This window comes from Pinus tabuliformis, chromosome 9 (genome assembly GCF_031772625.1).
Source record: "Pinus tabuliformis cultivar Carrire ecotype Pingquan chromosome 9, CPIR1, whole genome shotgun sequence".
Classification (NCBI taxonomy): Eukaryota; Viridiplantae; Streptophyta; class Pinopsida; order Pinales; family Pinaceae; genus Pinus; species Pinus tabuliformis.
Genome location: NC_142307.1, coordinates 817,049,861 through 817,067,601, shown reverse-complemented (window position 1 = coordinate 817,067,601; position 17,741 = coordinate 817,049,861). Strand labels below are relative to the sequence as shown.

Genomic DNA, 17,741 nt, shown 5'->3' with positions numbered 1-17,741 from the left:
GTGATTTTCAGACTGATGTAGTCTTGTCATGAGTGAACTTCATTTGCAGGTACTCTCATCTTATCATGGCAAGATGATGGTCAAGGAGGTCATCAAGAAGGGGTTTCAAATGGACACTTCTGGAGAAAGACACAAAGATGTTATCATGGAGGAGTAAAGGAACCTTGGACCATGACAGAGAGATGGCAACTTATGATGACTTGGAAGGCTCTAATACTATTACCAGAACCTTTGGAGGGTGAAGATGAAGAACAAGTAAAATTTATTATGAAGGATTGAAGACAACAAAGAGAAGAACTTGACATTGATACACTATGATGAAGTCTCATGTCACAATTGCCAAATTATGGCCTTTCAAAAGTGTCAACACGAGTGTTATTTTGTCCCATGCATTTTTTGTACATTATTGGTGGAATTAATTATGTAATTTCAAAAATTGGAAAATGTAAAATGTCTCGAAGCCTAAGGGTCACACATGGAATTCACTAGGAAGTCCAAGAGTCTTGTAGGAGTTCAAAAGTCATATGGGAGCTCAAGAGTCACATGGGAGGTGGAAGGTCACCTCATTTGTTATAAATAAACCCTCACAACTCAAGCAAAGGACTTTTCATTTTGGCTTCTCTAGCTTGGCATAGGAGAGAAGATCATTCTTTGGAGGAGCAACTAGTGGCTTAATGTTCCACTACTGGGGCTAGTGTTGCGTTATTGTAATTGTGTATCTTGGAACTTTCACTTAACATCTTGAAGCTCTCAGAGCCTGCACAATTTCATGTATGTATTGGGAATGTTGTAAGACTATTCTTTTAATGTTTACTATGTATGTTGTCTTCATATGTACTAAAGAAAATGAACTATTTCGTTGGCTTTGGTATACATCTTGTTGAATGTGTGTTCTTATTTGCTTTCATGATCGTTGTTATTTTGTGAATTATTTTGCAAGTTAATTAATGATCCTTTCTATGCTCGCATGTGTTTTTATTAGGATAGTACTATTACTTTTCTTTTAAAGGCTCACTCTCTCTTTTCCCTTCTGTGAAAGTACATCATATACATTGCAATTGGTGTTTCACAAGGCTAACTTACTTTTTTATCTCAACAATTTGTGTATAATCTCTAATGGAAATCAAACCGAATTCCTGGATGGGCCTCCTATTTCAAACAATGTGAGGTCTAATTGGGACTTCATACCTAGGAGACCCCTTGTGTTGGTGGACTTCGAGCACTGTCAACACCTTGCTGACATGAGAGGTCATAGGTTCGAAACAAGGAGACCACCAAGATGCTTCGTTGGAGGGGAAGATGAAGTGGAAAGGAAAGTACAAGAAGACAACAACCGCTTCCCATCGATGCAAGGATCCAAACAATCAATGCAACCATTGTAATATTAATGGTGATAGTGGAGATAAGTGTTGGAAGATACATCTAGAGATGATCCTAAACAAAACATGAGAATGCTAGGTAGAAGAACCTACTAGCCATGAATCTAGGTAACTAGGCGAAGAGTAGCTTGGATATAAATGAAATGATTGTTCATAATACAATGTAGAAGGCGATGAACTTGCATAAGCTTCATCGCAAGGAAGAGCAGGAGGTGAGTAAAGTCTGGGATATTAGGACATAGGTCATGAAGACAAAGGTGAATGACCAATTCAATTTCAGTGCACAAGTCAACCTCATTACATAAGATATGGTCAACAAAGTTGGATTTAAAGTTCATGACTATCCTAAACCATATCCATTAGGATGGCTAAATAAGGATGTAGAGCTCAAGGTTTCTAAATAGTGTAAGATCACATGCTGTATGTGCAAATTGTATTGATTGTTAAAGTGGAGGTAGATTTAGTGCCACTTGATCTGTGTGGTGTAGTGTTTGAAATCCCCTACATGTATATGAGAGATTCAAATTTCATAAGGAGGGAAAACCAATACTGCTTCATTAAGGATCGGAAGTCAATGCACCTAAAGTAAATAAAAGATCTTTGTGAAAAGTGCTAAGCAAGGCAAGAAATTGATCAATTTGAGTAGAGGCTTGTATTACATTTCTTAGGATAGAATCAACTAGGTGACGAATTGATGAAGTAAAGGCATCTACGGAAGGATGCATTGAACAGAAGAAGTGCTATTTGGAGAGTTGTTGCACGCATATAGATTAGTGTTTTAATAGCCTAAAGGTTTACCGATTAAGGGGTAACTGAAGCATGAAATATAGTACCATTGCCAAATATTGGGTTGTATATAGAATTCATCTTGGAAGTAGATGAAATGATGAAACATTTGCAACACTGTTGTAGCAAAGACTAATTTCACCAAGCACATCACCTAGCATCATACTACACGATAAGGACGGGACTTGTCGAATGTGTATCAACTACAAAGCTTTGAACAAGATCACGCTCAAGAATTGGTATCCTATGCCAAGGATTGATGATTTGTTAGATTAGTTGTAGCATGCTAATTACTTGATCTAGTTAGATCGCAAATAGAGATACCACCAAGTATGAGTTAAAGAAAAAACACCTAGAAGATCGCTTTCAAGGAAAAGGGAAGCTCTATATGAATTGTTGGTAATGTCTTTTGGTTTATGTAATCCACTAGCTATATTTTTTTGTTTGGTGAATGATGTATTGTGTCTGTTTCTAGATTCATTTGTGATATTGTACTTGAATGATATATTTCTTCATAGCTTTACCTAGAAAAAACAGATCTCACAACTCATCTAGGTGTTAGATGTTGAGAAATCAATGCTAGTAGGATTTAGGTTTTGATTCCTCTTTCTCGATAATTACTTGTGAGTTATGTTGGCTTCTTTTACTTCTTAATTAGTTTATCTTTCATCAAGCAATTACTAAATTATGTGTATGAAGATCACAAGAACAAGAGACACAAGATGTAGGTGCTCAGCGAGGGAAAAACCGCGAAAAGGGGAAAACCCAGTCACAAACTCTTCCTTCAGTAGATTCAAATTAAGATGAGACACTTCCAAACTTCTTAGACCTAGAAAAAGACCTCCAATGACTAAGTCATCCTTTCCCTGCATCAGATGATCTTGACAAAATACTCAAGTGACAACTTCCCGACAACAGCGCCAGTCTAGAATTTCAACCCCAAGCTTCATAATTTTGGACTTGCAGTAGACACAGATTTTCGGCCCGAACAACTGCCCAGAAAATTTCGCACATGTGAGAAGAAGATAGCCTAAAACTTGATTTAGGTCTTCCTAGCAAATTTCGTCCTTCTTCAGCTTCGCTCTTTTTTCGGATTCTCTTTCTTGCAGATCAAACTTGTTGAGTGAGTGAGTGAAATAGGTCGAATTGCCTCTCCTTTTATATCCTTTCTACTAGGTCAAATTGCCCTAATGTAGGCTGACTTCTTGGGGACAGGGCTGACTTGGTGTAATAATTCTTTTTACATGATACAAAAGCCCAAGAAGGGTCTAATGAAAATGAAAATGACTCTAATGACTCGAGACAAAACCTAAAAGCTTTCAATGGAGGCTTTGACCTAGAAAACATTGACCCAAGCATGAAACCCATGCCTTAATAAGTCATTTTCGTTAATAATAAATTTTCTTTTTGACATGTACAATTATGAAGACCAAAGCTAGTTACATTCTTCAACACGCCCTCTTAACTAGGGAGGTATTCATAATTATATACATATATGAGTACATGGAAGCTTTTCAAAATGAAATGATATACGAAGAGTTCTAGCAAACTTAGTGCTTTAGACTAGATACCTGACCAAGGTAATATATTTGGGTGGGACTAAGGGGACTCAAGCTTTAGCCAACTCTAGGTACCATTAGGATTTTAAGCTCTACTACCAACCCAGGGATCTAGGTGCGTATCCAAGGTCGGAGCTCCATGAACAATGCCCCACCTTCCCTCTTTGAGATTTAGACATCAACACATAGGCCGTCCAGATGTCCTCCCAAGCATCTTGCCATTAGATGCTTCATCTCTCTTTATCAACCAAATGTGTAATATCAACTAACCCAAGAGCTTCTAAAATATTCAAACTTCGTATTCGGAAGAGACTTTGTTAGTACATCAACTACCTGTTCATCTTTCAGAATATATTGTAGCTTCACGACCCCATCTTGTATGAGTCTCCTAATGTATTGGTATTTGTTGTTGATATGCTTCATCCTTACACGGAATACAGGGTCTTTAGACGTCTTGATGCTGTTTGATTATCACAATTTTATCATTGTAGGATCTAGAGGCTTTGCAAACAAATTTGACAAAGGTTTTCTCAACCAAACAACTCCCTTTCCTACTTCACATGCAACAAAATATTCTGCTTCAGCACTACTTAACGCAACAAGATCTTGTTTTCTAGTCATCTATGAAATCATTGCAGATCCCGAACTAAAACATCCACAGGTAGTGCCTCTTCCATCAGTCTCACTGCCACCCCAATCAGAACCGGTAAAACCTATTAACTTGACTTCTTTTCCTTCATACTTTAGGTATTGATGTATAATGCCACGTAGATATCTCAAAATATGCTTAGCAACCATCCAATGGTTATGACGAGGCTTCAACTGAAATTGACTAGGAATATTTACGACAAAACATATATCAAGTCTCGTATTTACCAGGTACATGAAAGAACCCACCAACTTATGATAACTAGTAGGATTGACGAGACTAGAGTCAGAGCTTCTCAACTTCTTGAGATTAGCAATCATGGGAGTAGGCATAGGCTTGGAATCCATCATACCGAATCTTTGCGATATCTCGATTATGTATTTACCTTGACCCAGATATCTCTCTCCAGGTTTCTGCCATACTTCTAAACCCAAGTAATAGTGCATAAGTCCTAGATCTTTCTTTTCAAATTCAGCTCCCAGTGTTTTCTTGGATTCTTCTATTTTGCATGCCACACTTGTAATAAACAAATCATCCACATATAGTAGTATAATGACTGGTTAATTCTTCACCACCTTGATATAGAGATTTGGATCTGCAGAGCTTTTGACGAACCCAATTCTTAAGGGATATGCATCCATTCTTGCATACCATTCTGTAGGAGCTTGCTTAAAGCCATATAGGGATTTCTTGAGTCTGCAAACATGTGTCTCTGCTATTTATTTTAAAACCTTTCAGTTGTTCATTGTATACTTCCTCATCAATGGTTCCATTTATAAATGTTGTTTTAACATCCATTTGATGGATATTCCATCCCATAGTAGCATTTAGCGAAACCAAAGATCTTATAGTAGTATACCTGGCAGTAGGAGCAAAGGTTGCTTCATAGTCTATGCCTTCTTTTTGTGAGAAACCGCTTAAAACGAATCTAGCTTTGTATATTTCTATGCTTCCATCAATAGCTTATTTGATTTTGTAAATCCATTTTGAGGTGAAAACCATTTTGTCACTTGGTCTATGAATGATTTCCCAAACCCCATTCTTCATAATGGATTGATATTCTTCTTGCATCACCTTCTTCCATTCTTCTTGATGAGTAGCTTCTTCAAATGTAGTAGGTTCAACTTCTATCAATTTTGTCATATATGCTGCATATCCTCAATGTCTCTTTGGTCTTTTGCTTTCTCTAAAAGTTCCTTTAGTAGCTCCATGTCCTTTGACATCTTCAAGTGTAGTTTTTAACCAATTTGGCCTCTTCCTTCTTTCCAGAATAATTACAGGTTGAATAGGCTCGTCTTCTTGGTTTGTAGTTGTCTTATCATGATGCTCTTCTTCTTCAAATACTAGTATATCTTCGTCATCGAAATCGATTGGAATATCCTTGGATCTTTTGTAGGCATGATTTTCATCGAATATGACAACCTGACTCTCTTCAATTTGTCTTCCTTCCTTGATGTAGATTCTATATTCTTTTGAAGAAAGATTGTAGCCAACGAAGATCCCCTTTATGCTTGTAGATCTAATTTCTTTCGCTTGTCTTTTGGAACATGGATGTATGCGGAACACCCAAAGATTTAAAGATGGTCCACACATGGCTTCTTCCTTGTGAATGCTTCTTCCGATGTCATATTATCAAGGATTCTATTAGGACTTCTATTTTGTATATACACTATTGTCATTGCTGCATCTCCCCACAAAAACTTTGGTAGATTTTGATAAAATATCATAGTTCGAATACATTCTTCAATTGTTCTATTTTTCCTTTCTGCAACTCCATTTTGGTCGGGATTGTAGGGAATAATGAGCTTCCTCTTATTGCATGCTTCTTTACAATATGCAGTTAGTTCTTTTGAAGTGTATTCCCCTCCATTGTCGGATTTCAAAGTCTTTATCTTTCTTTCGATTAAGGTCTCCATTGCAGATCTAAATTCCTTCAACTTTTCAAATACTTCGTCCTTTGTTTTGAGAGGTAGAGCCATGTCTTTCTAGAATGATCATTAATGAAGGTCACATAATAAAGATGCCCCCCAAAAGATTTGTTAGACATTGACCCGCATACATCAAAATGAATGAGGTCTAATATTTCCTTAGACCTTGTATCACTACTTGTAAATGGTTTCCTTCTATTCTTTCCCAAAGCACATCCCTTACATACTCCTTCATGATCTTCCTTGATGTTTGGGATGCCCTTTACCATTTGATTAAGAGAGGGTATTATCTTGTAATGAATATGCCCATATCTTCTATGCCATAGTTCTATAGGGTTGATATTCACGGGAACTAGGCTTTGGGGGGATGGTGTTATACTCTATATAGCCTTCCTTCACGAACTCCAATAACTTTGCCTTTTCAATGCTTGAATCTTTTCCCCAAACGAAAACTTTACCATCTACAAAGCGAACCCTATCTCCTTTATCTTCTAAACAAGAAATTGAAATGAAATTATTTTTCAAACCTGGGACATAGAGTATATTGTTGAGGTGTAGCTTTGCTCCACTTTTCAGCTTCAATGATGTACACCCAAGGCCCTTGAGTGCATAACTGTTGTTGTCTCCTAGTTCCATTGCATGAGATGATGGTTCCTTTGATAGAGTATGAACTTGTCCACTTTCTCCCATCATATGTCTTGATGCTCCACTATCAATAATCCATGCATCGTCATCATCAAGAGTACCTGTTAGTGCAACCAAGAGTCCTTCACTCTTGAATTTCCTAGATAGGTTGTAAATGATCCTTCCAATCCAACTTCTTGCAATTCTTATGATATTGAATCCCATCTTCAAGTAACTTGTCATATAGGGAGTAATCTTTTCTTCCAAGCCAACAAAGTGATCTCCAACCTTCTTCGACCTTAGCTCTGATACCATGTTGAGAAATCAATGCTAGTAGGATTTAGGGTATGATTCCTCTTTCTTGAGAATTTCTTGTGAACTATATTGGCTTATTTTATGTCTTAATTAGTTTATCTCTCATCCAGCAATTACCAAATTATATGTGTATGAAGATCACAAGAACAAGAGACACAAGATGTAGGTGCTCATACAGGGCAAAACCCCTATAAGGGGAAAACCCAATAGATTCACAAATCACAAACTCTTCCTTCAATATATTCAAATCAAGATGACACACTTCCATATTTCTTAGACCTAGACAAAGACCTCCTACAACCACGAAGTCAACCCTTCCATGCAACAGATGATCTTGACAAAATACTCCAAGTGTCAGCATCCTAGTAGCAGCGTCAGTCCATAATTTTGGTCCCCCAACAGTAGAACTTTGACCCCCAACTTCAGAATTTTGGACCTACAATAGAGATAGATTTTCGGTCCCCACAACTGCCCATAAAACTTTGCACGTGTGAGAGAATGATAGCCCAAAACTTGATTTAGGTCTTCCCAGCGAATTTCGTCCTTCTATAGCTTCTTTGCTCTCTTCTTCCTCTTCTCTTTCTTGTAGATCGAACTTGTTGAGTGAGTGATTGAAATAGGTCGAATTGCCTCTCCTTATATAACCTTTCTGTTGGGTCGAGTTACCCTAATGTAGGACGACTTCTTGGGGATAGGACCAACTTGGTGTGGAGGTGACAAATTATCTTTTTGACTCAAAAATAATTCTTTTTACATGATACGAAAGCCCAAGAAGGGTCTAATGAAAATGACAACGACTCTAATGACTCAAGACAAAACCTAGAAGCCTTCAATGGAGGCTTTGACCTAGAAAACATTGACCCAAACATAAAACCCATGCTTTAATAAGTCATTTTCTTCAATAAGTCATTTTCTTTAATAATAAATTTTCTTTTTGACAACTACAATTATGAAAACCGAAGCTAGTGACATTCTTCAACATTAGAGATTTTGAAGAAACCATTAACTGTTGGCTAACCTTAAGAAATGTGAGTTTGTTCAACAATCATTATTGTATTTGTGATATGTGGTTGGTGGTGGGAACCCAAGATAGTTCTCGTGAAGATGGAGGCCATCCTCAAGTGGCAAGTCACTACTATTGTCATTAAAGTTAGGACTTCTTTTGGTGCATTGTAGTACCGATAGAAGTTTATAGCATCCTTTTTTAATTGTAACTATGCCACTTCATGCCATAATAGCTAGTAGTAGGAGCTTCTATTGGGAGAGAGAATTGATAGAAAGATTTCGATGAACTAAAATTAAAGATTAGTCATGCATTAGTTCTTGCATTGCCTAATTTCTAGAAGCCTTTTGAAGTGGAGATAGATGTAAGTAGATATGGTATGGGGACATTCTTAATGCAGGGAGGTTCGCTGGTAAGCTATCATTCTAAAGTGTTTCACAGTGGAGATTTGAACTACATCATGCATGATGAGGGACTCTATGCCTTGTTTCAAGTTTTTAAGAAGTGGAACAACTATCTAATGGGCAAGGAAATTGCTATCCACACTGAGCACTAGCCATTGTAATATTTGCAGGGCTACATTAAGCTTCAATAAACCCAAACACTATAAGTGGATGGGTTTTTTGTAGAGTTTTCATCTAGTCATCAAATATAAGAAGGGCGTCACAAATAAGTGAGTAGAGATGTTTTCAAGGCCACCCACTTCCAAAATTACATGTTCGGGAACTCTTATGCACATGGAGCCTTTCATTATGATGCATACATATAGACATACATGAAAGATGAGGACTTTAAGTAGGTGTTTTAGTAGCTACAAGGCCAAATTCTTATAGAATAAGGTGACAATAAGAGTAACTATCACCTCTATAATGGGTTTCCCTACATGCTAAAGTTTTATGTTGTTAAGAGAGAAAGTTTAGAACTTATTAGAGAGTCTCACACCTCCAGGTTGTTGGACATTTTTGGTTTGTGAAGACAGTTGCCAACTAACAACGGCATGTTTATTGGCCCAAAATGTGGGAAAATTTAGTTCAATTTATTAGAGGATGCATACTTTGTTGTACTAGGATGCCTGGTAATAGAAAGCAAGGTTTATACCATCCCACTCATGTGAGCTGCAAGAGATGCCTAGAAAAAATGTGAACCAAAGAGAAAAAGAGAGCCAAGGTTTATACCATCCCATCTCTCTAGTTCACAGTTTTTCAGGGCATTTTGTTGCAGGGGGTTGAAATTCTCCACTGACTTGTAACTGCAGGAGGGTCGAAATTCTGGGTCAAGATAGGAATAGCGAAGTTCTGGATCAAATTGGGAGGCTTGACTTGGAGTGGAAGACTAGGTTTGACCATAGGTCTAGGTGTGTCTTTCGTTGAACAAGAAGAATTCCTCTATTGAAAAGGTAGTTGGGCTTTTCCCCTTGGTGGGTTTTCCCAAGGTAAATCTTGTCTTTTTTTGTGCACTGTGATCTCTACTGTTCTACTATTGTTTCTGGTTGAATTTATGAAGTATAATTACTAAATTATAAGATTGGAATAAGTATAATAACATCTACATCAAAAGTAATTATCAAGTTTTTCAGAAATATCGTGCTAGTCTCTATTGCACTTAGAAAATCAACAATCCTCTATGTACTTCACCATTGGTGCATTAATTATTGGACTCCTCTATCATGACTACTGAAAATGTGCCCTTTAGTCAGGCAGAATCATTGATTAGACAGGTTAAGTTTTTTCTGTTTAATTTTAATGTGTAGTGTGATATTGATGATGAGGATCCATAAATAGGATATTATTTTGATATGTAGTTATTTGTTGTAGCATGATTTTTTTAGGACTCTAGAGGCCATTTAGAGCCTCATTGTTGATATATTTTGGTCCACAGATGGATTGTACCATATGCCATTTTAGTTATATGTATTACGCATGCTAGGGCCTACGCACATGAGAAATGTTGCATGTTTGTTTATAATGGTATGGATTCATATGGTTGCACATGAATACATATGTTCTTTTTTGGTTGACTAGTATTGTGGTTCACTTTTTATTTTTTATTTATTTTATTTTATTTTTATTAATTTTGGCCAGCTTCACCATTTTATTGTCAACTAGTTTGTTGTCTAGTCTGGTTTTGATAGCCATGGATTGAAAGCACAAAAAAATGCCACAAGGATTAGAAATATCCATTTTCAAGTACAAGAGACATTGAAGAATTCAAGTACAAGGAAAAAGAGGAGGCATATAAAGTGCTAGAAGAATTCAAGTACAAGAGATACCGAGGAATTGGTTGAGGCAAAGAATGAGTTTTTTAAAATGCTAAAGCCTATTAAATCATCAGGGCCCTAATCCAATGTTAGTATTGATTTTGATGAGTGGATGGATGTAACATATCGTTCACTCATCAATTTCTTGGTGTCTTCCCTAAATGGACCAATCTTCTTGAAAGTGGTGGATGCTCTTGGAAAATACAGGGATGCATAATACCTGGGTGAGTTGTTCATTAGAGTTATTGAAGATGTAGGTGTTGATTCTTGTATGCAAATTATCACAAAGAAATAATGCACCTGTTTGCAAGGCTGCTACGATGATTGTGGAAGCACAATAACCACAGATATTTTGGACACCTTGCATTATTCATTCTTTGAATTAGCAGTTAAATCTATTGCTTCATAAGTGACATGGTTGGGAAGTCTTATTAAGGGTGCATGCAATATCCTCAATTTTCTACAAAACCATATGAATGCCCTCACAATCTATAAAGAGTACACATATCTATCATTGTTGAAGATTGCAGATACAAAGTTTTCCTCCTCATTCGTCTTGTTAAAGCGGTTGAGTGAAGTCAAGACTGCCCTTGGGTCCATTGTTATTTCAAAGTTTTGGTCTTTTTGGAGAAAGACAGAGCAAGCTTCTTCAAAAGAGGTCATGTTTAAGGGTTGATTGAGCTCAAGACTGCTCGTTGGTCCATGGTTATTTCAATGTTTTGGTCTTTCTGGAGAAAGACAAAGCAAGCTTCTTCAAAAAAGGCTCAAGGATATAGTGTTAGATGATGGTTGGTGGCAGAGGGTGGATGATGTCATTAAGATTCTAAACTGATCATCCCTTTTTTATGGTTTGCCGACATGGATTAACCCATCCCAACAGACGTTTATGATGGGTGGGATTCCATGATTGAGTGAGGTCAAGACTATTATTTTACAGAGTTGGTGTCTTGAGTATGGGATATTAGTATAGAACTTATTCACCACCATACATGATATTCGTATCAGCAGGTGGGATAAGAATTGCACACCAACCTTGTCTTATTATCTTATTTACGAGTGAGGAGTGGTTGAAGGGAAAAGCGAAGATGGGGGGTTTGTTTCCTAATGATATGGGTTTGGACAACAGTATTGAATTGGCATTAGCCAACTTGGATTGTAATGAACCAGCTTGAGCCCGTCATTTTTTACTATGGTGGTCTTTTTAAAGGGTCATCCTCCACACAAGTAGATGCGCAAATTGGATTGGAGATAGAGGAGGAGAAGGAGGATGACAGAATAGTGGCAGTCAGGTTGATTTTGATGATTTTGAAATGGAGGACTCTTAGCAGTCATGAACTATTGAGGTATCTCTGCTGATTCCGGCAGGTGTCTCAGCTATTCTTTGCAATCATGCATATGGTAGATCAATCTTTATAACAGGGCCAACGATGCAATGAAAATTTTATAAGATTATCAAAGCGCTTAGCTTTACCACGTCTATGATACATAGAGCGTGTTCTTGACTCTTGCTTCATTGTGTCTTCCGCATATCTCAGTTACCTACAATTACCCATTTTCTGTACCAGCTTAATTAAATTTATGCATTTTGACTTTTTTGCAATCTTTCCAGTTATGTTTTTCATGGAAATTCTATTTTATAGTTTTACACTTATATTTTTCGTTTTTGGGTCATCTATGTCATCCAGCATCTGACAATAGGGTGGAACTAATACCAGCATTGGTTTCCATTAAAAGGACGGAGTAATTTACATTTTAGTTTCTTTTATTAATAAATTGCCTGAAGTGGCCGTGTTGGCTCAGGGCGTGGACTGTTTCCCTCTTTAAAGGTTTTAACCACGTCAAGAATACTGGTGTATTGATCTGTGATTTGTTTGTGAGCAGTGTCCTTTGGTGTTATATCTGAGGAACTTACCTTGTAAATTCCCACAGTTTTGACATGATGAGAAACTAGGTTAGACATATTATTTCGAGTAGCATGCCCAGTCACTTTCTGTGTTTCTGGGGAGCATTGTGTTGAAATTAGTCTTTATATACTGTACTTTTAAAATTTATCTTTCAAATGAGCAAGACAAATGAATGTTTCATTTTGGCATACTGGTTTTTGTGACAACTTGTCAATTGTAGCTTGAAGTTTCTACATCCTTTTGTTTATAGAAATTTTTATTTAGAGACAACAAATATGACAAATTTCAGAATTTATTTTGCAAACAGTGAATTCACATCAGAGGAGGTGTCTAGGGAAAGAGATGGAATCACTCCACCTTTCGAATTTGCAAGGGGAAAGCGGCGGAGCAGACTGAGTGGTAAAGCTAGGTCAAACTTGCAGGAAAGGCTGAAAGGAAGTTTCAGTTCTAGACATCTAGAGAGGATGGATGTGTCAAGTAAGGATACAGATCAAGCTGAGAACCTCTTGACAGCAAGTGGTAGGCCTTGTAGAAGAACAGCTGGTCAACATAGCAAGTTTGAAAGTTTTGTATTGCTTACACACACAAGGTAGAATGATTTTTTTGTTTCTTCATTTCTGTTTTGAACTTCAAAGGAAATTCTTTTTCAATTCTCAATAATTAATGAAATCCTTGATGCTTTTGTAAAGTTGTATAATGCTGATTGATTCCCAATTTGTCGTGTTCTGTCCTTTTGCAATAACAGTTATTGGAAGTCACTAGACAATAAGTGATGCAGTATAAGTTGGTAATTATTGCAGAGCATGATCCAGGAAATATTAGCGCAATTCCCACATGTAGTAAAATGATTCACTTAAATTTTTTCCACAATGTATTCTAAATCCTACTAACATAATACCACTAACTAATCAATACGTGAGTAGAGGTTGGCTGAATGCTTTATAAGAAAGTTGATACCTTTTTATCATCCAGTCGGTTATTATAAGAAATATTTTTAAACCTCCCTACATTTTTGTATGCATATAATTAACATTGTTTTAGATGTTGCATGAAGGAAACCATAAACTAAATAACATGGAAATTTGATAAATCAGTTATGGAGAAAGGGAGGGAGGAATGGAGAAAGAGGTAAAAGAGGTGTGATTAAGGCTAGGTTCATGTTGGATTTGACATGAACTGGACTTATATATGTGGATGGGGAATCGGGCACTGGTAAGCTTCTCCTGCGTGTCAGTTGCTTTAAAAGTGCGATGCAGCGCTGCTGACAGCTTAGCTTAGCAACGTGAAAGCATTCTTCATGGTTATTGCATGTAGGCTACGCTTCAGGTAGAGAACTAATACATCTAATTATTAGTGCTGAACATTCACGATCCTGCACCAGTGTTCATATTATGTATAACATGACTAGTTTGAACATACATTGATTTATTTTTACCAATATTCGAGGTTCCATATGATGAGTTTCCGACTTGCAGAGGCAAGCATTAAGTGGTGGGATACATATATAATGGACTGTATATGCATGCATTGTTTCATTCCCATTTATTCTATTAGTGTAAACATTTATTTTGTTTTCTAACAAGTAATTTATAGATTTATTGATTGTTACTAAGGACCTAGTGACCTTGTTCAGACATTATAAGTATGCCTTTAAAGCTTACCTATAAGTTGTTTTAATGTCTTTGTCTTCTGGAATTGCACAAGAGCACTGTACATTTTTTAATGCATTATACTCTATGTGGAGAAACATAATGTCGATCTTTTTAGAGTTTTTCATAAAAAACCTGCGAGGAAAACGTGCGTGTTTACTTCAAACACCGTAGTGCAGCTGGTGTCACAGAAACAGGTAAGTGACAGACATGTCATCTGATACCTAGAGATGCGGTACATTCAACCCACTTGAAACAGGTTTTTCACTATTTGTTTTCTTGCCTCCAACTCACAATCTTTACCCATATCTTCTAGATTCTATGTCGTCGAATACAATCTCAGTTTGAATTCTACATAAGCGACGGATTGATAATTTAGAAATGTCGTGTGCCAAGTGATAATTTTCCTCATGCGGTTTTAACTTTGCGTGCAAAAATAGTCAGTGTGTCTATCGCAACTTTATTTTTGTTTTCCTCCGGATAATCATTCTTCAAAGTCTCTTGCCCCACTCTCTTCTGTGTCTAGGTATTATAATGAAATATCTTAGCTCCTCAAAATATTTTTCTATGGTGACTCATTTGTTTGCTATCTTCGAATTAGTAGTGGGTCATTTTAGTACATCACATATAGACGTTCTGAGAGTTGAAATTTATTAAGTTAATAGTTTATGGAGACAACCACAAGAACATTTGCAACAAAGAATTCTAAATTGTTTAGTGATGGAAAAGCAAAATTTTAGAAGGATCACTTCTAGTAGAGAGATTAAAATCTTATTGGGTACTATACATTCCTTACATGTTGAATTCCTGATGAAGAAACTAGGTTAAATATATGGTGATGTAATTAAGTCTCCATACTTGATGAGTTGAGTTGCTTAGAGGGAGTAGCTGGATGGTAATTTGTTTGAATATAATTTTATTGCGCCTCTACAGCTCAGTATATGTGGAATATGTAGTATGTGGAATATGTAGATTTAATGTATAGGAAAGTTTGTCAACATTAGGAAAAAAAATATAGGCTTCATATGTTTTAATTAATAGTTAATAAAAACATATATAAATATAATATGTAAAATGTAAACAAAAGTCAATAATTTCTTGGTCATCTTAATTTTTTTTTTTTGTTAAGCTGTGGTTCACGGTCATTGAGTGGCCGCTAAATCCATGGTAAATATCGGGCAGTTCCACCTGAAGGGATCTGCCCGTCGGCCAACCTTAACAGGCCTAACCCCGAGGACGTCGAGGAGATTTGACCCCGTGATCTACCAACTGGGAAAGTGCTTAGCAACGGGAACTCGACCATTTGAGCTATTCCTTGGGGCTTCCACTCTGGTCATCTTAATTATAAAAAGAAAATTTAGCAAATAAAAATTAATAAAGTGGAAAAATATAAATTACAAAACCATGAGCAAAAATTAATAAATTGGATAAATATAAATTACAAAACTATGGGCAAAAATAATATATTAAATAAATATAAAGTACACAATCAAATCCAACAACTAAAAATGAATGATTTAGTCAGTTGTAGATTCAAGGGATATTTATATATAATATTTAATTTAATAGAAATTAGAAATTATAATTTAATAATATTTAAGAAGTCAATTATGATTAATAAAAAATAACTAATATTAATGTAGTGTACTTGACCATCAATATTTAACATAGTAATAAATTTATTATACAAATTATGTTTGTGGTCCATTAAAAATATATATATATATAATAATAATTAGAGTAAATAATATATATGAAAATGTTCATTTATAAGAAGTGCCTCAGGTATATTATAAACAATAAAAAATGAATCTTGTTAGAAATTTTATTCCAATCTTGTTAGAAAGATTATATATTATATACCAATATATATATATATATATATATATATAGGTAAATAAATGAAGATGAAAGACTCATTATTAAGTAAATAATATATATGAAAATGTCCATTTATAACTAAAATTAAAAAATTATCAATAAATAAATCAAGTGCTTTAGGGTATATTATATACAATAAGAAATCACAATTTTGTTAGAAATTGTCCTATATTGCATTAAAAAACCATTTTGTCTATTTGTTAGGCTACACCAAATTAAATTTAAGATAACTATTTTTTATTAATTAAAACCAAATTAAATTATAGATACAAACTATTTTTTATTAATTAAGAAGTTTAAATTTCAACTATTATAAATTAATAATTAAAAAAAATAGTAAATAAATATTTATTATTATTTTTTTTTTCAAAATTTTCAACCTAAAGTACTACCATTATATTATAATTGATATTAATTTATAAAAATAATATTTAAACAAACAAAACACTAATACTTGAATATATTTGAAACAAGGAATGAAAACTGTGAGATTCATTTAATTAAAATATGATTGCATGATATAAATTCCTTCCGTGTTGAATGCTTAATAAAGAAAATAAATTAAATACATGATGTAATTATGTAAGCTCTGATCATGATAAAGTTGTTTAGATAGTAATTTGTTTACATATTCACAAAATGTTCAAATAAAGAGTTCCTTCACTTATGAATTTTAATTTGCCAATTGACTTATGATTTTTAACTTGCAAATCTACATCCATGGACAAACTTTGTCTCTTATGGTCTTGCTAAACATTAGCAACTAGTTAGACCTTTTGCTAGCTTATGACCTTGGGAAGGTTTGATGATTTTGGTTCCCGTAGGTGGAATCTTATGTATTAAATTGTATGTACATTATTATATGTTGAAAGTATTATACGTAAGGTTTTGATGATTTTGGTTCTCATAAGTGAAATGTTAGGTATTAAATTGTATGTGCAATATTATGTGTTGAAAGTATCACAAGTGATGTGTGGGTTCAAGGATTTGGATTTAAAAGAAAAGGGATAATCCCTTTGGTTTTCTTGATTCTCTAAAGGTTGGTGCAAAGTATTAATCATTTAATACATAAATGTGTGGAATTATGGTACGGAAGCACCAATCTCAAGAAGATATCCTCAATAAAAAAATCACTCTAGTGGGTGTAAATGAACCACCTTTGTAAAAATTCGAAGTCATAGGGGGTACTATGTTTGTATTTCATTCTAATATGCTCCGTAGAAACGATAATAATCACTTTAAGCTAAACATAGCAGCCTCGTTCCTTTAGGAATTTTGAACATTTGGATCAAAATCCTTGGTATTTAAAATATATGTAAAAGTAATTGAAATAGTTATGGTGGGTAATCACTCTCTTAGCTTCACACAGAGTAATTAGACAATGTGTTTAAAAGTTGGAAAAAATAACCTTGTTTGTTAGTGAATCTATAGAATTGTTTTACCATGTGCTTATGATGGTATACTTTATGCATTGATTAGCCATGAGGTGAAGAGATTTATATTTTTGTATTTTTTTACTTACTTTTATTTCTTCTTCTTTGTCTAGTGGAATCAATAATTGGGGTAGTCAAGTACTTGTGTGGCATAGGTCAATTCTATGCATGACCGCTATAACCATTAGGTGTACACACTTGCCACTAATGTGAGCACGTGTAAGTTAGGGTTGGAACCAAGGATTGCATAATCTTAATATAACATGATTTGCCAAGTGGTTGACACCCCATGGCTATTTTTTTATATATTTAATTAATCTAGTGATTATGATGATGATGTTTAATACAATGCTACCTCAAAGAATGCTCTCACC

The 17,741-nt window shown here is 35.2% G+C and overlaps 1 protein-coding gene across 5 annotated transcripts in view; it reads left to right on the top strand.

Annotated features, from left to right (window-relative positions):
• Positions 1-14,000, top strand: part of LOC149151296 (lysine-specific demethylase JMJ17-like) — a 288,744-nt gene extending 274,744 nt beyond the window's left edge. For 3 of the 5 annotated variants that reach the window (XM_089445770.1, XM_089445773.1, XM_089445769.1), the window contains 2 exons: positions 12,694-12,993; positions 13,499-14,000. In XM_089445770.1, coding sequence (XP_089301896.1) covers positions 12,694-12,993; positions 13,499-13,547 — 349 coding nt within the window. In that variant the 3' untranslated portion in view covers positions 13,548-14,000. Of the gene's footprint in view, positions 1-12,693; positions 12,994-13,149 lie in introns of all 5 variants that reach the window. The other 2 variants (XM_089445771.1, XM_089445772.1) reach the window with 2 other exon arrangements.
• Positions 14,001-17,741: the final 3,741 nt, after the last annotated feature.